At 38.6% G+C, this 21,889-nt stretch overlaps 1 protein-coding gene across 3 annotated transcripts in view; it reads right to left on the reverse strand.

The window, feature by feature from the left end:
• The window catches only part of Cacul1 (CDK2 associated cullin domain 1), an 88,166-nt gene that overhangs the window by 31,046 nt on the left and 35,231 nt on the right, over positions 1-21,889 (reverse strand). Inside the window, exons 4-9 of one of the 3 annotated variants that reach the window (XM_021633290.2) lie at positions 20,947-21,042; positions 19,741-19,843; positions 13,934-14,023; positions 10,833-10,971; positions 3,947-3,990; positions 1,491-3,567 (exon numbers count right to left, since the gene is read on the reverse strand). In XM_021633290.2, the coding sequence (XP_021488965.1) occupies positions 3,527-3,567; positions 3,947-3,990; positions 10,833-10,971; positions 13,934-14,023; positions 19,741-19,843; positions 20,947-21,042 (513 nt within the window). In that variant the 3' untranslated portion in view covers positions 1,491-3,526. Of the gene's footprint in view, positions 1-1,490; positions 3,568-3,946; positions 3,991-10,832; positions 10,972-13,933; positions 14,024-19,740; positions 19,844-20,946; positions 21,043-21,889 lie in introns of those variants that run through there. The other 2 variants (XM_021633291.2, XM_060391827.1) reach the window with 2 other exon arrangements.

Below are 21,889 nucleotides of genomic sequence, written 5' to 3' on the forward strand. Positions count from 1 at the left end.
AGCATTTGTTTAAGCCACAGTTTCCCGAGACTTGACATTTAAATAATTTCTCCAAAAATGCATGGCTGTAACATTGACAAATAAGACACACAGAAGAACCAAGAGCATTGCCATACATTCAACCAAACACACCAGAGAACATCCATTCTTACTGAATTTAGTAGTCACAATATTTAAGCAACACATAAGAACCAATACAAAGTGTTACGATTATCACAACAGAAAAGGTCCTCTCTACTTCTTTCAGATGTCAATTAACAGTGACACATTCCAACCTTGAATTTTAACATCCCTTTAAGAGACCTATACTTGGATAAAAGCAAACATAACATACCAAGCTAAAAGCTAAAAAACATACCATTAAAAAAAACACCAAAAAACTCTAAACACCTTAACAGATGGATAGCTAATGCAGGGTTTTGTTTTGCTTTTTAGTTGTTTCTTATTATCTCCAATTAGTGTGTATTCATAGAATATTTAGTTTAATGATGGCTGCTTAATAAACAATTAAATTTTAGTTCAAGGGCAATTCCTCTTGCATATTAACCAGGGAAACAACTACTGTGAGAGGGACAACAGAGAGAAGAGAAGAGGAAGAAGCAGCAGCTGCCCACAGCCTCAATAAGACATAATCTGGAAGGTTTGTACTCTAACTACTGAAAGAGTCTGAAGGTCATTTGAACATTATGTGCACCTCTTCCCATTACCTACAGCTGTTTGCAAGCTCACCATGGCCTTTGCTAGTAGGTTTGAAAGCTCGTATGCTGACAACCTTTGATGCTGTTTGGTCTATACAGAGTACATTGAGGTGAGGAGTGTGTGAACTGTTCCTGAGAAATCATTCACAGGACCTGACAGAAAGCATACAAGGGGGCAGCAGCTAGACAGGTCTCAGCACTAGAGACATGTATACAGTGTCGTGACCAGGGGCATCCATTCCTCTGCAGTCTCACCTACACACAAACCAACTTCATCCTCACCAAAGGGAGAGTAAGTGGTTTGTAATGGGAACCAGAAAAAAGACTTCTCCAGAAAATTTAACAATGCACAATTTGTATTTCCAGGTGTGTTTCTTCTTACTAACCCTTCCTAGGACCTGTTAGGTAACAGGCATACCACCATATTTTACTTTCTGCCCCCAAGAAAATAATTCCTGTCAGGTCAGGGTGCAGGTATGAACCCAGAGGTCACCAGATGACATGGTCACTGAAGTGCAAGGTCAACCTTTAAAATGCGTACTATCTCCTAACACAATCATGGTAACTTTGACACACCATTATTTCAAGATGACTGTCCTGGCTTTCTTTAGGCCTACTTTTAGGCAAATGACACACTAGCCAGTTTAGCCAAATCAACTGCATTACACTGATTGGCTAACTGATCTACATGATTTGGTCTTTAAGAGTCTGATTGAGAAAGCACTCCTCAGCAGGGGTAGAAAAACTGCACATTATACTGGCCAGAACACAAAAGAAAATATTTTCTGGAAATACAAGATGGGAAAGAACAGATTTTATTTCCTCATAACTGGGGGCTAAGAATTCTGTCAAGATTTTAATTAATAAGCAAGCCCAATTTCACCCAAGTAAGTTTTATACATTAAGAGTGCATACATCTTCCCCATGCCTTTCAGTACCAGCACAGTGGTGCCCAGCTGACTCAGAGAATGTCACAGGCTTTTCTCTACATACTTTGTGCTAAAACAAAATGAGTATGACTATTTCTCCATTAATTTAATAACACAAAAGCACCCACACTAATGCCAATTTATATAACAGAATAATTGTATAGAGAAAGTTCCGTGGGAAAAAGAAATTACTTTCTCCCAGGGGAGAGGAGGGTATAATTAAGACACTTACCTGCTATGTCTCAAAAAATGTTCCAACTTTACTACTGTCAAAAGTATTAAAGCCATGTAAAAGAAACCAGTTTTAAATGATACTGACAACTTTGTGGCAAGTATTCCATCAGAAAAGTAACCTTTTGGGTTTCTTGATAAAATGAAAAGTTCCCTTGACATTAGAGCAGAAAAGACTGTGGGCCATAAGAGCCAGCCTGTCCCTCCTCAGAGTTCTTCACTACAGCTCAAATGAAACAAAGCCAACTAAAGCCTGCCGAGAAGTACCGAGAAGTACCGACAGAGCCAAGCTGTCAGCTCCTAGCTATTCCTTCCCTAGACCATTGTTTGCAAATACAGGGCTGCTACTGGGTGAAGATCTTGTCCCCAGTGCCCCTTTTCTAGCTCTTCTGCCAACAGAGTCCACAGTAGTGTCCTGGGGGGCAGTCTCTCAAGGGTCAGCATCGCTGTCAGATGGCGCCTAGTGGCACAAAGCCAATGCTCACTTCACAGTCAAGCAAAATTGAGAAAATATTTTTCCCTTGCATGTCTATTTTTGTTTACCACTGAAAAACAACTAGAATAAGCTTCTGACTTTTGTGACGAACTAAAGAGTACTGCTGGTGTAGTGAAATAGAAAATACAGCTAAAGAGAGCCTTCAATCACCAGTGCAAACTCCCTGCTGCACTCAAATATCAAACATGATGTTTCCAAGACGCAGGGCAGAGCTGACCTTTTACAAGTACTAAATGTACCCGTTAAAATGAGATGGACCAAGAACTACTCACCACATGTGGCTTTAGTAACTACTAGTCTCTAGAAGGACCCAAGGAGTAGCTACCACTATTGCAGTCTCTACAGGAATCACAGCCCTAAACCAAGGTTCCACCCACACTAATCAGGTGAGGTGATAGCAGAAAGGAAACCAAGAATTGACCCCCATGAGAACTGGGACAGTAGGGTGAATTCTGGCCAGCCTCGAGTGCTGCCATTTTTTTCAATCTGGCCCTGCTACAAACACAAAGCTATACAACAGGGGCCATGGTGGGCTGGTTTGGGATAGCAACATCTCCAGAAAGCATTGTGAGTTTGATGACATGGTCACACGGAAGCAAAGTACACAAAGCTCAAGGCACAGAGTTGAGACTGTGAAATAATGGGGAAAGTTACAGTGAACACAATTGTTAACATTTTCCTTTACAAGTCTAATGCTAAACAGAGACCATTCTGAATTTTAAAAAGGTTTGAAGCATGGATGAAAACACTGTATTGAAACATTTGCTTGGCTTTAAAGCAAAGATACCTTGACATGAGACACCATGCGCCAAGTCCACAAATGAACAAGACAAGAGCTTAAAAAAAAAAAAAGATTCTTTCCTTCTTGCATCTTTGGAGGAAGCTGATTCGAACGTTGGGCTATACTTAGCAATGGCCACTCTCCAAGACACTTGCTCTGTAGATAATTCATTAAAAGATTGTCCCATTTCAAAATCACCCCCAAGTCTAGCAGCAATTGTTTTTGTTAGTTCTTGTTTTAAAAACTGAAAAATCAAAGAAAGAAGTGCAGCATCCTCTCTCTCTGAGAACAGCCTGACAGAGCCCCTGAGTGGTGCAGGCCCCGTGGTGCCTGGAACAGTTTCTGCAGCTCCAGGGCCTCCTCTCCAGGAGAAAAGGTGCTCAAACAGTTACTATCTATACCCCCTGGAACTCGCACAAGTAGATGGACTGTCTGAAAAAAAAAAAAGAAAAAGAAAAAGAAAAAAGTCAGAAGAAAAACCAGGAGAGACAGAGAGCACTCTGCTCATGCAAGGCTATTTCTCTCCAATACCTATCCCCTGGTATGTTTATTTTACAGTTCTGAGAGAAGTGAAAACAAGCCCATACCACCAGGAACTTATCTTGGGGCACTATTCTACCCCTGAATACAATAAAGAATACCTTGGTGGTCAGTCAGCACTGGCCTGAGCCCAAGGTCAGATGACCCCAATTACACATGCCATGCTATGCCATCTACACTACCACCCCACGGCCTCCAGTCTCATCCCTGGAAGTTGACCCATCAAAACCCATCACAAAGCCATCAAAATAGTAAAACCATTGTCACTCACTATAAGCCAACTCGTCCCCAGCTCTCTTTCGGGACTGGTCGCCTCTAGGAATAAAGAAAGAAGAAGCTGTCAACAAAACTAATTGGTTTCTTTACACATAAAACCAGCAGACATAAACCAACGAATGTGATAGTCTACAAACAGCAAGTGCTTCAGGTTCTAACCCAATATCCTGTTAAAACAGACACTGGACAGCAGCTGGGTCATTTGTTCCGAGGACTCTTAGCTCAAGGGTGTATATATTCTGTTACATATACAAAATTTTTAAGTGAAGGGTCATCTATAAAGATGATTTACACTGAGTACTAGAAACAGATGCAAACTAAAACATGTTTTTGAAGACAACCCTGGATTCTGCTTACAGCACCTCCAGTAACCTGCATGTACTAGCAAACCTTTAAATATCAAACAGAAGCAAGTTAAAAACCTTCCCCTCACGCCCCAAACTGAGACTTTGAGACTCTCAAAGCCTTTGGTGCCTGAAGAACCTTGTGGGTGGAGAACAAAAATCTTCAGATACAGGACCCAGCCTTGCCTCACAAGCCTAGAGGAAGTTCAATGCAGTTAAGAGTGGCTGTGATAGGAATCTCTTATGAACCACACCTCTGGCTTTCTGGCTTCTCAGATGCTAACACTGACTCTAATGCGTAAGCAATGAGTAATATGAGTAATAATGGCACCCTGTAACCAGTTGCTTGTCTCTCAGCCAAGAGTGTAGCTCATCCCATCCTTCCAGAAACACTTTTTCTTAGCTCCTTCTGGCTTTCCTCTCACCCTGCTGGTACCCTTTGCTGGCTTTGCTTAACACTGTTAACAGGCCACCTTTCCTTCTCCAAACACATTCCTCCCTCAAGCTGTAGACCACACCAGCTCTGTGGCTTCCAGATCTATAGGCAGCTCTGACTTCTATCTGCCTGAGATCTGAAGGTCCAGCACCCTCATCATTAAAAACACAATGAAAATTTACTACATCTACAACAGTGTCCATTCAGCTCCATCCCCAAACCTTCTTCAGGCTTGTTATTATTCTTGATAAGAGCAAGAGTGAGTATATACAAAGGTATAAATAAGATAGTTCACACCTCTGATTAAAACTCTTTATAGCCTTCCATTATAGTTCAAAATCAATTCCAATTCATTTCTCAGCCCAGTGTCAAGGCTCTGGCCTGTCTCTTCCATCTCATTTTCGAGCCCTCACAATCTTCACTCACTGTGGGGCTGGTGATCTTTTTCTGTTTGCCACTCTCTTCCCACGGCAGTCACACAGCTGCCTCCTCACCTCAGCACAATTATCTTCTTGGACGCCAATACCACGTCCCTGATAACCAAGTCTACTTCATTTGGCTACTTCATACCAAGTCTAATTTTCTTCAAATACTTATTTTTCTTACTTGAAAGTGTATGTGTTTTACAAGTTTATTATTTGTTTGCCAACAGTAGAGCATAAATACCACAAAAGTGAGGACTCTGTCTTGTCTACCCCCACATAGGAGACATTGAAAATCTATCTGCTAAATTAACAAACTGGTCAATAACTCATAATCTCAGATAATTACTAAAATACTGACCTGAACATCCCAATTGGTTACTAAGTCAATGCTCATTTTTAAATATTGCAGGATTTTGAAATTTTTTCTAGATATTCCAAGTTCACTCTTTGAAAACAGTAGACAGGAAGAGTGACAGATGCCAAAGACAATACCTGACTTGTGAAGTCTGCCAGCTCCACACTGTCTTCTGTTATGAAATGAAAAAGGCCAAATTCTGGGACCACCTTCTCAGAATTTTTTTCTCTTAAAAATTAAAAAAAAAAAAGAAAAAAAAAAAAAGCCAGTGGCATCTTTACAAGGTTCTACTGTATTCCAGAAACTAGAGTCGCCTCTTCTCAGATAGAACACTTTCTTTGCGATGTGTCTGGCAGGACTCTAGGCTGGCCTGAATGTTATGCTCCAGCTCAGGGCCTGTGTTTTCTGTTTTCCAAAAAGCTTAATGTCCACAAAGTAATTTCTGGCAGCAGAACACCAACCTATTCACCCACTCCAACCAATTTAATTACTCACAAGAGAGAAAGGTTATGTCCCTTTTAGCTTACATATTCCTATTCTAGCTTTGAAATAAGTCCTCCCTATACTTCCATGCATCTAAAGATCCACTGAAGAGGAAGATGTATCTGAAGATATTTGCATATTATGTAAAGACATTTCAAAAAATTTGAGGAAAAATTTAAAGCTTGAAACACCAATCAAGAACCACAAATTTGGTAAAACAAAACTCACAAGTAACTGCTAAAGCCCAAATAGTAAAAGTAGTAAAAGGGTTATTTGATAGCCCGTATATTTTGAGTTTTTCTACCCTTTCTAGTGTTTTCTATCAGTGAACATTATTTCTCTCTAAAATAATCCTAGCTAGACAATGAATAAAGAGAATATTAGTATGACAGGGCATTACATGGAAGGTCCATGACACAAGCAGAGAGAGGCTATCTACAGAGGCTGAGCATGGCAGTCCTTTCTGATAGGTGGTTATGTAAGCCTAAAAATGGCCTTCCTAGGATGTCAGCTATGTCAGGGCCTATTCTGTTCTAAAGTACCTGTAAGAATCATTTATAAGGCATAGTTTAATCCTCACAGTAAATGTGTTAACTATAAAAGCGGATTGATTAAGCTTGTGATATAGATATATTAATTTTAATTTTTCTTGGAATACTACCAATTCTTTAAAACAGTTTTAAAAAAAAAAAATCCCACCATGGGTAATAAAAATTCTAATTCACACTGAAAGTTCAAGGTAATTCCATGGTCTCCTAGGCCTTGGTACCACAATACTACAGTGGTCCTTTCAAAGCAAAAAAACAACAAAACAAAGAAAACAACACACAACAACAAACAACAGTTTGATAGTGCATCCAGAGTCAGCTACTCCTCTGATTCCAACTCAAGTCTGACAGAGAGCCACATACTCAGAAGCTCTACACCCTGTTCATTTGTTCTAATCCTTAAGACAGGAGTAGAAGACACCTCTGGATGAAGGTCAAGGCTTCAGTGACAGGCACAAGTGCAATTTTTCAAAAGGCAACTTTTTAAAGGGGGGAAGTAGTAAAAGTATACCTAAAATTAAAATCCATATTATCGTGCATTTATTTGTTAAGTATCTAAGAGATGGTTCAGTGGTCAAGAGCACTTGGCTCTCCCTGAGGCCCTGGGTTCAGTTCCCAGCACCCAAACAGTGGCTTACAACACAACTTGTAACTCTAGTACTAACGGTGTCCAATTTACCTACATAATTTAAAATAAATCTTTTGTTTGTTTGTTTTATTGTTTTTGAAACAGGCTTTCTGTGTTGGCTTGGCTGTCCTGGACTTGCTTTGTAGACTAGACTGGCCTCAAACTCACAGAGATCCACCTGTTTCTGCCTCCCCAGGTGCTGGGATTACAAGCATGCGCCACTGTGCTCAGCTGTACACCACCTTTTTAACAGTGAAATAAAACTAAAAGAATCTAAGGCAAAACTTAATTACAATTCAAACTACAGAAGTCAAATACCTTAATCTAATATAGTTACAAAAAATATAAAATCAATTTCTCATGACAGAAAACAAAGCCAAAGACCAATTGAAGAATGCATCTTTAACTAAGAGCCAAATTCTTCACTATATAAAGAGCTCTGAAAAATAATAGGAAAAAACTAATAGAATAACGACAAACAAGCACTTTGCAGAAAACAAATGCAAATATATGCTCAGCTTTATTCATGTGAGAAACGCAACTACACTTACTCTGAGAAGATTTTACACTTTTTGAAAACACACAGAATACATGTGGCCATGAAGAGCATATGCAAAATGGCAGTATTAATTACATTTCCAATTTTATCTATCCTTGACCCAGCCAGGTAACTTCTGAGACACACATGCAACAAAAGCACAAAGTAAGACATGTTTCTGGTATTCTGTTGCAGTTCTGTCTGTATCATCAAACAACTACTGGGGCCTAGTTAAGTAACTAATTAAGTTAGTACATTGTCTAATAGTGTAATAGAGACACACTGTGGAATTCTGGGGCAGGGGAAAATAAAAGTAAGGGGAAACTTCAACTATAAGAACACTAGAAAAGAATCACACACACACACAAACAAAATAATGATGGTTACTTAATGGGTTGGGGTAAGCAATAAGAAAAGCAGAAGTTTATTCTTACATTATTTAAAGATGATCTGGGAAGGAGAAACTCCTAGGGCTCAATCTCTAGCTGAGGAGCTGTGATCAGGTAATGGATGCTATGGGCAGGTGGTGGATGCTAGGGGAGATGAAGTCACTTATCTTTGGAGGTGGCTTCTGGCAGGTTGTCCATACCCCAGAAGGTAACCCTACACCCACATACACACAGATAACACTAATTGGACTCTGGGTTATTAAAAAACAAACAAAAGAAGAAAAACAAGGAAGACATGAAGTTGGGAGGGAACAGTGAGGAATATGGCAGATAATGGGGAGATGGATACGATCAAGATGTATTACAGGCATCAATGAAACTGTCAAAGAATATGGCATTAAAGGTATCACTCTATGAACAAAATACTCTAATATTGGGAGATACATACTTCCTGAATCTCAAAGATTGAAGAAAGCCATCTAATCACATTCTAAGCACCATTCCTCTGCACTGATACTTCTGAGACAAGCTCCTGGGGAGGGAGGTAAATGGCCAGTAGACTCCTCAGTGCCTCTTTACCACTACCTTATGATGGCAGATGGCACTACATCTGACAAAGAACAACAAACAGCAGCAACCACCAAACTCCCTTTCATTTTTAACGTGAAACAGAATAAGCAACCCTGGGAAAGGCTGTTTTGTTGTTGTTGTTTTGGTTTGGTTGTCTGGGTTTGTTTTTTTTTGGAGGGGGGGTTGTTTGTTTTTCTGAAATTCAGAAATTTTTAGAGGAATGTGTTAAAAGGACCCTGCTGTTTGAGGTTGTAGATCTCCCAGTCCAGATAGCCATTCTGAGCTTGGTGGAGGATATCCCTCTCCCCAGCAGGGCCTTCTACTCTCTGCCTGACCTTATCTGGAGAGTGTCATTAGGCATAGATGCCCTTAACAACATCTGATATATGGCCTTTGACACAGTTCCCTGATAGCTCTCCCTTCCCTGTGTCAATAAAATAATTAGGCACTGCATTCCTGTTCCTATGATAGTGCTGTTTAACGCAAATCAAGCATCCTTGAAGTGCCTAGTTCTAACCACTTATATACATCCATCCTGAGAGCCTCCCTAACCTTAACCCTTTGTTCTCCTCGATTAAATTTGAACTATCTCTCTGAAGTGGTTCCTTCATGCTATCTCTCTGAAGTGGTTTCTTCATGCTCGAGGCTTCCTGAGCTCTGCATCTCACCTTCTCCAACTCCTGCCTTTGTGGGCTGGTGGCCAACAGCCCCTCAAGGAAGAGGAAAAAAAAAACCACATACTGTTTACCCCTGTCTTTTTCACAAGTTTCCCTACCACTAAGTATTCAGATACCAGAAGACAGGTGAGACAGCTAAACATAAAATATATAAAAACATAAATTGGTGGCCTGCAGGGGCACAAAAGACCAGCTCTTCATGCAAGAGAAATCTGGGCAGCTTCTGGGCCACCTGAAGCCCAGACATACATCTCAGACCCTCATTCTGTTCTGAAGGGCTTGGAGGGCACAAGCCTGCTCTCATGTTTACAGGGCTTAGGGTTGGGGGTGTGAAATGGCATTAAAGTCACATTCAAGTGACCAGCTTCAGGAAGCCTTCTGCTACCAAACCCCTCAGACTATTCAGATGGCAGCACATATATCACACTATATCCTTTATCCAGTTCTAGCTTTGAGAAGTTCCTGGTACTAACAGAACAAAGTCCTACTCCTGGGCCTGCCTGTCCTGACCCCAATGCCACAAGAAGCCCTGTTAGGGTCTCCCAAGCTCTCATCAGGCCTGGCTTCATCTCAGACCCCTGCTTAGGACGGGGGACGTGGCTAGGGGTGCTCCTTTTCCCATCCCCTGTTGTTACATTATCTCTACAATAAAATACAATTTTCTCTATGCAATATATGTGTGTGTGTGTGTGTGTGTGTGTGTGTGTGTATCCTGTTAGGTGATTTTATAAACACATATATATATCAATGGGCAGCACTTAATAAAAACAATAAAAATGTCATTAGAACATTTTAGCCAAAGAAAAAAGTGCTTCTGGCTTATTCTGTAATTGACTTAAGCATAATTATATAGCACTCCACTAGAAATGAAAACCTTTAAATATTTTTCAACTTTACTTCAAAGCTTATAAATTAGATCTTGGCATGAGAATAAGATGTAACGTTACTAGTGTGTCCTGGAACAACTTCGTGACTTTTATAGTAATTCAATTATTGAAAGAAAGAAAGAAGCATGCAAACAAACAAACAAACTATACTTTCCAAGATTTCTCTGGGGTATGGCCATAATATAAAATTGCAAAAATTTTAGAAAAATAAACTTATATACAAAAAGAAAGGGAATTTTCTAGACATTATAAAGAGATACCCTTTTTAAAGAACATTAGATTTAGAGAAAACATGAAAGACAGTTTATAGTGATAAAAATGCATAGTAACTGATTATAGTGTTTCAATAATATTTTTTGTTGTGCTCAGCATTAATGTGAAAAACTCCAAGGTGGAAGGGCCTTGTCCCATCTACTATTCATTCTTCAAAATGCATACAAAAATGAGCAGCTTATATCAGCTCTGCACTGAGCTGAAAATCTCTACAGACAAAGCCCCAGCTCTCAGACAATGACTTCTCTGTCCAAGATGCCTGGCTTCGCTGGCCAGGCTAGAAGCCTAGGGAAATGGGAAATTGTCACTAAAGAAAAAGGCAACTTGCCTGGTAAAACCATTTTGTATGAGTTCTCTTTGAAGCTTCTGATCTTGAGCAGCATATTCAGAAAGTTCAGATTCCACAGTTGGGGGCAGAATGTTTGGAATAAACTTAGAAAACAACGTTGGAGCCATCTGAACCCATTCTGTGAAGGAAAACAAATGATTCATCAAGAAAATAATAACAAAACAAGCACATTTCCTATTTAAACAACAAAAATATGTATTAAACCAAATAAAACCTAGTGCAACCCTATTTTGTTGAACATACAAAATGTATTTTTTTCTTTCTAAAAGTATAAAGAAAATGGACATTTTCACAGTATTGGTTCAACAAAAATTGAATGAAAATCTGTAACTTTCATGTAAATATTGTAAAAAAGAATTCCAAAGGTAGGAAAACACAAATGAGATTTCTGGGCAAATCCAAGTGAAAGAGATGTGGAAAGAAGCAGCCTGATGGCAATCAGAGGTCTGTGAGCCACTAATTCAAACAACAGAGCAGCCCCAGAAAACACTTCAGAGGAAGTGGTTAAGTATATAGCTCAGGAGGAAGCAACCCAAATGGGGCAGAGAGGTGGAGAACTAGTTGGTGCTTAGGAAATAAAAATCTTTTTTGATCCCTGTTAAATCACAATTTCATGTGGGAAGAGAAGGCAAACAGTAAAAGAAAAATTGCATTAAGAAAAAGACCAAAAGAATAATCTATAGAAAATACAAAGGCAAAGAGAGACCAAAGGAATATATTTCCACCAAATATGACAAAAATGTATATTGGAGTGTGTATACAAATCAGGTTCAGATGAGTAAAGGACAGAAATGGACTATTTGAAGAAGAAAAAAAACACACATATACAGAATTAGGTAGGCTTGTTAATATTAAATTAATCATTAAAGGTAAAACACACATGCACACTGGTGGACCCACCCAGGGATGGCGCTGCTACCTGGCCTTCCTGACTCGGTCTTCCATGACCTCTCTGCTCAGCCTTTTCCATGTGTTTCAGGTAAGGTTTTCAAGACCCCTTTGTAAACACTGTGGCTGTTCATACTGAAAAACCACTAATATGCCAATGCTTTGGAAAGCCAGTATGCTCATTTGAAAGCTGCAATCTGGCCACATTTTTGATGCTGTGTAGTAGCGGGCCAATGGCAAGTAAAATGTAGGAAAAAAATAAAACAATGTCCAAATAAAGAGCTAAATTAGAGAAAACACTCAAGTGCTGGGAGTGATGCAGGCCAGTCTATACCTCCCTTGCACAGTGCCATGGCAAATAACCTCAGTGGTATGCCCTTTCTGGCGTGTGGTTTTAGAATGAAAGAGTCATTGGAGTGTTCTGGTAATGACTAGCCAATCAGTCTAAGGTGCCAGAAGGCAAATCCTTCCACCAGTTGGTATAACTTCAAGTAGTCATTAAAATAAAGATAAAGCAACAAAAAGTGTGCATATTAGATGAAAAGAAGCAGGTAAGAATGCTGAAGCTGTTTCTAAAAACTGATGCAAACTTAGCATCAATGCTAAGTCCTCCAAACTGCCAGTGGGTGGGGGCAGGAATCTAAGGCTGAAAACCTCTCAAGGTACCTCAAATGTGTCATCTAAAGACTAACATTATTGAGGACACCTGTGACATAAGACAGTTCGATGTTTAAAATTCAGCTTTTGAAATATTCCAACCTTAATCTGTCAGGTGGCTAGAATTTTATTAGACCAGGAAATAATGGGTACTGGCAAGACATGGAAATGTCAAAATATGTTTAATAATGCCTCTGAAAACGCCTAGGACAACAAAAGGTTATTCTGTGATAAAGTTCACCTTTTGAAAAGGACAATTCTCAAATACAAAATTCCCCTCACAAGAAGTATAAACCCTATTACAAGAGCCCAACCTGGATAAAATAGAATTTAGATAACAGGCAGCTACATGTCTTCCTACCCACAGTGATAATGGCTTCATTCTGCAATCCTGCTGCGTGTGTAAAAGGCCATGGCCTACTTAGGAGGCAGGATTTGTCAGACTGCACTGAGAAGACTTCCAACATAAAAGAGAGACATCATTCATAACATAGTATACAAAAAATATTCATGGGTATTTTAATAACACTATAATTCAAATATCAGAAAAAAATAGAAGAAAAATATCAGCCTACTAAAATATGTAATATTTTTTAATTTTATACAACCAATCATTTTATACAAATGACTTGTTAAAAATGACAAAGAGCAGAGTTTAAGACCAAAGCCAAAGTTACATAAACATGAACACTCTACAGTCACTAGTCACTTTATAGCGCCCTGAGAAAGAATATTTCTTGAATCTGCTTCCTTGATTCCAGTTATACTTGGTTCTTATTTTAGCAAGCCAAATTTTGAAGTGTCTTTTAAAATAATCAGCCATGAATTATTTTAATAATTATTAAAATAATCATTAAATTCAAGTGGTGAATAACTACAGTTAAAAATGACTATTTGTATCAGGCTAAGCTCTTCATTTACATTTTATTTCCAAAGTTCACAAAACAATAATTTCTGTCAAGAAAAAAAAAAACATCCTCTGTGTTTACTGTTTATGTATCTTCCTCAAATTGTCATGACTGTAACTTTATCAACTGTTCTAGAGCTATTGCAGGTGCAAACTGAACTAGAAGATGTGATCTGAGTGTGCATTCCTATGCATATTTACAATATGAAATGAAGGAGAAACTCTGTAACAGCAACGACAAAACTAAGACCAAACACAAGATTCCTTTTTCTTGCTTTGTTTTATAACAGTCTAACTTTCAGGTTGGCCTTAGATTCACTACACTCTTGCCTCAGTGTCACAAGTGTGACACTTGCAAAGGTCACCACCATACCCAGTAAATGTATCCAACAAATTATTTTGTGGCTCTCTCAAGGTGCTACACAAACCAGAATAGCTGTTTTACAGAGTAAGTTCCAAGTGAACCCTGAACCAGGATTTCTCACTGATTCCAGTTCCCCGATTCTTGCTACTGTAAACCCAAATGTCATTTGACCTCATGAAGCACATAAAGACCACTGCCCTCTTGGATAAGGCTGTAATAAATAGAAACACAGGCCCAATCCCAACAGAAATGACAGGTGTTTACCTGGTCTGAGAGTGTACAGGCCTTTCACAATATTTGCCATAGTTGAAGGTGTGACCTGAAATGGTGTTGACTGGGCTTCTAAAAGTAAAGCTGGAATAAGAAGAAAAAAACAGGTAAAAAAAAAAAAAAAAAAAAAAAGAAAAAAGAAAAAAGAAAAAAGAAAGAAAAAGAAAAAAAGTAAAGAAAGGAAAAAGGAAACAAACACAAAGGAAAAAGAATAAAAGAAAAAGAAAAAAGCATGTAACACTTGCTAACAGTAAGTTTCTCTATTAGTATTTCTAAGGCTGAATGGGTAAACACCACAAGAAAGGAGCAGCACAAGACAGAGCAAGAGCTTATACACACACAAGATTACAAAAGCCTTCAGCACAGCACGCAATAAAACAGGCATCTTGCCCTGGTCTGCTGCAGCGCCAATAAGCAAAGCAGAAGAGAAGTGTCTGAGAGAAGGAAAGCCTCTTCTAAAGGCAACACTGGGGACACTCACTAGGTAGCTCAACGTGCCTGCCAATGACACAGGACCCTTTCTCAATCACCCTCATCTAAAAAGTTTGGATCAGAAGTCATTTTGGATTTTATTGGCTGAGCATCCCTAATGAAACAAATTTGAAGTACTCCAATTTCTGTCACACTCAAAAATCTACAGATCACAGCTGGGAATGACGGCATATACCTTTAACCCTGCCCCTCAGGAGGCAGAGGCAGGCAGACCTGCGTTAGAGGCTAGCCAGAACTACATACTGGATCCCCTTCCCCTCAAAACAAAATAAATTACAGATTTCAGAGCATTTTGGATTTGTATACTAGGGATACTCAAAACCAACAATTTTATTAACTATATCAAAGCCTACTTTCCCAAATGCTCTATCTTCTTGGGGGGGGGGGGGGAGAGGAACCTTCCTATGAAAAAGGCTAGAGAAGATGACAAATCACCTTTTCAACTTTAGCAACTTTGGTTACAACGAAATTGACCTTGGCTTTTGACTGAACAAAGTATTACCTACTACATCCCCCCCGTCCCTTTAAAACAAGTAATACTTCATAACACTTTTAGATTATCTCAGTAACAAATACTAATTCCACTGTTTATGGAACAGAGCAAATGCTACTGCCCTAAAACAGTTCATTTTTAACTTGTCTCCCAAAGATTAGAAAAACAAAACCACCCACTATCCAAATCAAAAAATCAGAAACAGGGAAGGGAGGGAAAGAAATGAAGAAAACTAAACGGTGAGTTTATATAAGCCAGGTCTGTAGTTCACTATTTTCCTTTAATTTCCTTTATTTTCCTTTTTTTTTTTTAATGGAAATACCTTCTTACTTCAATGATTAGGTGACTTCAGACATAGGTTATAACTTCCAATGGGAAGTCGTTACTAATAAAGATCACTGTCAATTCTGAGTGACAAATTTTAAGGATAATAAATGTAAACTGTCATAAGTCGTGATGCTTTAAAATTTTAAAAACTGAAATTCTAAATGTTACATTCTGAAAAATCTTAGCATGTACTCCAAATATAAGTGCTCTTTTTACCAATCCTTGTTCCTAGTTTTTGACCATACCTGAGGACTTCATGCTCAACCACACACTTAAATTATGGCTAAATACAAACCCTACCCATAATTTCTATGTCAACCAGACAGCTATAAAGAAATAGCAAACTTTAAAGACATACGTGACTTATGAAATGTGTATAAATAATTTGGAATGAAGCCAGGTGTGGTGGCACACACCTGTAATCCCAGCACTTGGGGAAGCAGAGGCAGGTGGATCTCTGTAAGTTTGAGGCCAGCCTGGTCTACAAAGCAAGTCCAGGACAGCCAAAGCTACACAGAGAAATCATGTCTGAAAAAAACAAAAATAAAAACAAACAAACAAACAAAAAAAAACCAAAAAATATTGGGATGAAGTGAATGTAACTAATTATATTCTTAAGTATTACCTGATGCTGGGGTACAGTCAGGTTTGGCTGTGCTCACCTACCATGTGCGAAGTCCTGGGTTTGATCCCCAGCACCACATAAACCAGGGACTTGAAGCACAAGGATCAGAAGTTCAAGGTCATCTTTAAGAGTTTCAGGCTAGCCTGGACTACAAGAGACTCTATCTCAATAAAGCAAAACATAACCACCAACTAGTGAAAAGAAGAATTATTAAGAGCCTGATAAGATATTTTAATAATTTGCTAACATCCTTTCTTCTCTATCTTAGCTCTTTGGGGAAAGTATTTAGAAGATTTTCCTGCTTTTTTTTTTCACCTAAGAAACTGGGACTTGCTGAGGATGCAGAGGCAGGGGTGGGAGATGGGGTATTCACTACACCCAGCAAGGGCTGCCCTGTGTTTGCAAACTAGATGAGCAGTACCACCAATACACACACTTGCACACACCTGTGCATGCCTGCACACACACCTATCTAAAGCACAGGCTAGCTGATGGCAAGAAGAGACTGGAGGACTTGCATTCCCTGTGACCCGTATACTCACTCCTCCCTCAAACATGCTACCACAGAGACACTGGTCTTAACATGGACTGATACTAGTAAAGTGCTGTTCTTAGTAACCAGTTTCTTCTGAAAGGCATGTATTAAAGAACAGGCCCTTCAATAACCCTGTTACTCAGAAATGTACATCAGTCACGGTGTGAGCAGAGCTCTAGTTCTAATCTCTCCTTTATAAGGTTAAAGCCTTAAGTACCTTGGAGGGTCCTGAGCTCCTCTGTTCCAAATGTTCCTTGGTGCTACGATCTTGCATAGGGTTTTCTTTTTTAAACTTTTCATTACATTTATTTACAGTGTGTGTGTCTGTGTGGTATACACGTACATGAATGCCACAGTGCATGTGTGGAGGTCAGAAGACAACTGGTAAGAGCCATTTCTTTACTTTTACTCTGCTGAGTCCAAAGACTAAAAGGGTTAGACTTGGCAGAAAGCAACCTGACCTATTGAGCCATCTTACCGTCTTCATTGTCCAGGAGATTCTTTTACTAAGTTGTTCTGAAAATGTAAACTAAACTACATGAACTCAAAAAGTGTCAAACTAGTACTAAAATGTACACTCCTAAGAAAATTTAAGTACAATTATTTGAAAGTCTCTGCAAAGTAAACTCTATCTTTAATTGCAAAAGTCAACACATTACACTTTCTCTGGAAATGCCCAACCTGACTGCTACATATTTATTGTCACATCTGACAGTACAGCACCATGCAAGTACTTCAATTAATGTAAACTCCTAGAGCTCTGCTTTCAGCTTAACTCATGATGAAAACTAATTTCTATGGAAAACAATTTTATTAGCAGTCAAAACCATAAGTTAGTTCATTTCTCTAAGGGCACATGATCATACACACAGCACTGATAGAAAAGTAGCCTCACCTACAATGATGACACTCACTGTCATATTCACAAAACATTAGTTCATGAACATTTGAGGACCAATTTGTTTTTAGCACAAAGAATGTCATTTTGCCTTGCCTTACTAAGTTTAAGATATGGACTCTACACTAGTTTAACACATCCCATTGAGAGATAGGAGGGTCCCTGATCCCCCAAGGGCCTAGACTCTAACTGCTCACCAAATAGAATGTAAAAAAAAAATTCTGAGCCTAGAACTTTAGACAGTTTCCAAGTTTCTACTTTCTGAATCTAAGAACATTCACTGAGAAAACTGAAAATCATACCTGAGAAACTAAAAATCACACTAACTTCAAGTTATGTAAGGCAGCAATGGGAAGCCTTAGCTGGGTCACATCAGCCACTGTGGAGCTGAGAAGATAAACTGCCTTACCAAGTCCTTTCCAGATTACACAGCTAACTAAAAGATGTTGCTGGCTGAAGCCACTATGCTTCCAAATAGGAATAGTAGCAAGTCAAAATCTGTTAAAAGCCAAAAAAAGAAAACTAATGCTCAGACTTTTAGAAAATTACAGAAACTGAGAATACTTACTTGTTCTGTTACTGTAGCCAAGACACCAACCTTGAATCATCATTTTGACCTTATCCCTGCCTCAATTGTTATGGTAATGACAACCTATCCTATAGTGCCATGAAGTTTAATACTTTAAATACTTGTAAAGTATCTAAAACATGTAAACCATGTGTGTATACCTGTTCAAAAATTCTTTTGATGACCACCTATGCAGCTGTTAAAACACTTATAGAGCTTCCTCTCATGGGACCCAAACGACTGTGACCAACAGTCACATTCTCTGTCTTCCACCATAAGTACAATACCTAGTTCAACACAATATCTAGTAAGTTTAGCTTTATCCAATTTATAAAAATTTAAGGGCTTTTTCCATTTGCTGGGAAAAAGGATGTCTGTCTTTAAGTATCAATTTCATGAAATCCCACACTAGAAGTACTCTCACCCAATCTAAGTACAATGTTCTCTTCAATATTCTTTCCACATGTCCAACAAAACTGACTTCCAAATTAGCAAGTATAAAAACATGTTTAGAAAAGAAATACATAATCTATCAGATGGAGCATTTCGCTATGACATTTTAGCAAAGAAGAAAGCATGCTTTAAGAAGTTACAAGCACTGTCAGTATTCAGGTCTATGACCAACGGCTCGAAGCCGGTGCTATAGCACACCTCTCCAACCCCAGCACTTGGGAGGCTTAGGCAGGAGGATTGTTTAAAGTGTTTAAAGTTCCACGCCAGCTTGGGTTATAGAGAAAGACCCTCTCTCAAAACCAAAACAAGTGGAATATCTCAGGGTTAATGTACAAAAAAATCTTATAATTATCCGACCAGTCTTTTTGTTGTTGTTGTTTTTTGAGACAGGGTTTCTTTTTGTAGCCTTGGCTGCCCTGAACTCACAGTGATCCTCTGCCTCCCCGAGTGCTGGGATTACAGATGTGAGCCAGCTTGCCCGGCTTTGACCAGTCTTAAAAACAATGCATGATATAGATCCAAGCTTGTGAATCTCTTATTTTGGACTCTGGATTCTCTGAAGCACGATGACGTCACTCAAATCTACACTCTTGTGTGAAAACTGTGCCTTGAAAGAGTAAACTGACCCAGTATGTGAATCTTCTCTAACAAGAGCTGTGGTTAAGCTTTGAAACAATTACTTTATAAATGTCAGTAAAACTGTGTTGTGGCAACTAATTACAACTAAAAGACTGCAAGAAACTATAAACTACAATCCACATTAGTGTCAAATTATTTGCAAGATAAAAAAAAATGCCTTGCTAGATTGACCAAAACATGAGTTTTTGAAGGTGCTGAGTCATAAGTGATGGTTCGCCTGGACTTCACTCAGATTGGGTTGCTTCTTTTTAGATAAAGAGGAAACAATGCCACCTATTATGAGCCAGGGATGGGGAAAGACTGAGCTTGGCACCTGGACCTTACTTAGTTATCTATACAGCCATGGTACATGCTTTAAAAATGCAGTTTGCTAACATGGTAAATGGCAGCCACATGAGACTAACAGTGGAAACCAGAGCCTGTGTTGACCCTCTGTCACTGCTAATGCAGTTATGTATGGACCTCCTAATCATGCTCCTGCTCAGGGAAGAAAGGACAATATAGATCAGGCCAAGCACAAGACACCTGCCTAAGTGGCCTAGAACAGTGGGTGACTGTTCATCCAGTTTCAATCCCTAGCCATAGACTAAGGTAGGCTTCACAACTTCCTGCTCTCTGGTTCTAGAGATGTCAATATTAGTTTAGAAGACAATGTTCTCAGATGAAAGGAAAGAGTAAGAGTGAGCTGGAAAAAGGAAGGGAGAGGAGAAAATAAAAAGACGACCATGGCTAGTGCTGTCTCACCCCCATAAGAAGTAAAAGTATACTTACGCATTAGGCTGTAAATGTGCTTCTCTGCAACGTGTTCTGTAAACAGCTTTATAAGGTCATCTTTTAAGTCTCTGTTAAGCTTAGTTTCTATGTAAAACTTATTCTGAAAAAAAAAAGGAAAGTTTTTATATATCAATAGGGGAAAGTAATCACTCCCATGAATGGGAGAACTAAACACTGTTTTAGAGAATAATGTATAATTTTATCAATTAAAAAAATAGTAAAATAAAAAGAGCAGCAAACAGCAAACCCCAACCATTCCTAGTCACAGCTCTTTTGAAAGGCTGGACGATTCAAACATTAACTTCACAGTAATAAACAGTCCCCAACTGATGACAACACAAATATGGCCAATGTTCTGCTATTTGAAAAAAAAAAAATACACATATATGTACATATCACCCAGCTTAGTATTTATATCTATTTATGAGTTTGAGAAATTCTGTAGATAAAATTTAAGTCTTCCAAGGCAATTTTACCAATTTACATTTCTACTCTAAATTATAGGCCTGTTTCTCTACAGATTCATAAAAAATGAGTATTTCTAAGCACTTTTTTAAAAGAAAGTAATTTTAAGTTGTATTTAACAATGATGTTAGATTTATTTTCCTTTTTTATGCTATATATTTTCTATAAACAATCCAATTCATACCTTTGTCAAAAAATAGTTTTACTGACCTTTTTCTAAGTAATCCATGAAAACTAATTACCAAAGACAATGAATTTGTAGCTAGTGTTTTGCAAATTTTCCATAATCTTCCCCACCTACTTTTGTCTTTGGTATTTTGTCTTTGAACAAGGTGTTTGAATTTTAACATGATCTAATATTCTCCTTCCTGAGAGGATTAAAGGTCTTCTGTTAACAAGTATGTAAATAGGACCTGTGGGAATATTGGGGGGCGAGGGGCAGGCAACACAGAGGGAATAAAAGAGGGTTGGAGGAAAAAGTAAACAGAATGTACTATCTACATGCAGATAAACTGTTAAAGAACAAATTTAATAAACGATATCTGTGAGAAGGGGGAAGAAGAAATGTCTTCTTCACTTCCACTGATGGTGATGAGAGTTCCTACTCTTAACTCCAAACTCATAAAGACACCCATCTGTCATCTGACTCAGGAACGGAAATTATAAAATATAGTAAAAGAAAACAGAACACAGTTAACCCTGCATGGTTTGGGAAAAGGAGACAAAACTCTAACTTACCATATATATGAAAAGAGGCACGATGCTCTGTAATGCTCCCATATACTGTCCCAGAGCTATATTAAATCTTTCAATATAGAGGTCTGGAGGGCTGGCCTGTGAGAAAGAATATCAACATAAGCACTCTGGGAAACCAGGACAAAGTCCTTCTTCAAACCCCTGTAATGCAGACCAAGTTAGAAAGAATTAAGATGGGGTGGGAGGTACTTACACTCTAAACTCAGTTCAGGTTTTTTTGTTCCAAATTCCATTATATGACACTTCAATTATATTTAGTCACTTTTAAAAACTGTATAACTTTAACATATAAATAATTTACAAGTATGATTTTAATAAATCACCATTGAATTAGGGAGATACTTCCTACAATTATCAAACTATAGTAAGGACCTGGAATTGGGGAAAGGGAGTCAAGGAAGTAGAACAAACTCTAGATACTACCAGAAGGACTGAATTGATGCCCGGCAGTTAAGAATTCTTGCTGCTCTTGCAAAGGACCCAGGTTCAGTTCCCAGTACCCACATGGCAGCTTACAACCACCTGCACCTCCAGTTCTAGGGAATCCAACACCATCTTCTGGCTTCCACAAGCACTGTACACATGTGTTGCACAAGCATACAATGAAATAAAACACTTATACACATAAAATAAAATAAACCAATCTTTTTTTTAAAAGACACTGTTAGAATGGCTAATAAACTTTTATGTTAGCTCAACTGTAACTAGCTTCTCTAGCTAACCAACGATCAACATGGGAAGGAAGGACTCAAATGACTAACATATACCTGCAGGTCTAAACAGAAGTACAGCATAATGGATACCTAACTTCACTCCCTGCTACAAAATACTAAATCACAAAATCACTAAGGGAACCTCTCCAAATTTACTGTATGTTGACTTAACATGTCAGGTCTCAAAGTGTAGCTGTATCTGAAGTAAGGAA

The sequence above is a fragment of the Meriones unguiculatus genome, chromosome 1 (genome assembly GCF_030254825.1).
Source record: "Meriones unguiculatus strain TT.TT164.6M chromosome 1, Bangor_MerUng_6.1, whole genome shotgun sequence".
NCBI classification, from domain to species: domain Eukaryota; kingdom Metazoa; phylum Chordata; class Mammalia; order Rodentia; family Muridae; genus Meriones; species Meriones unguiculatus.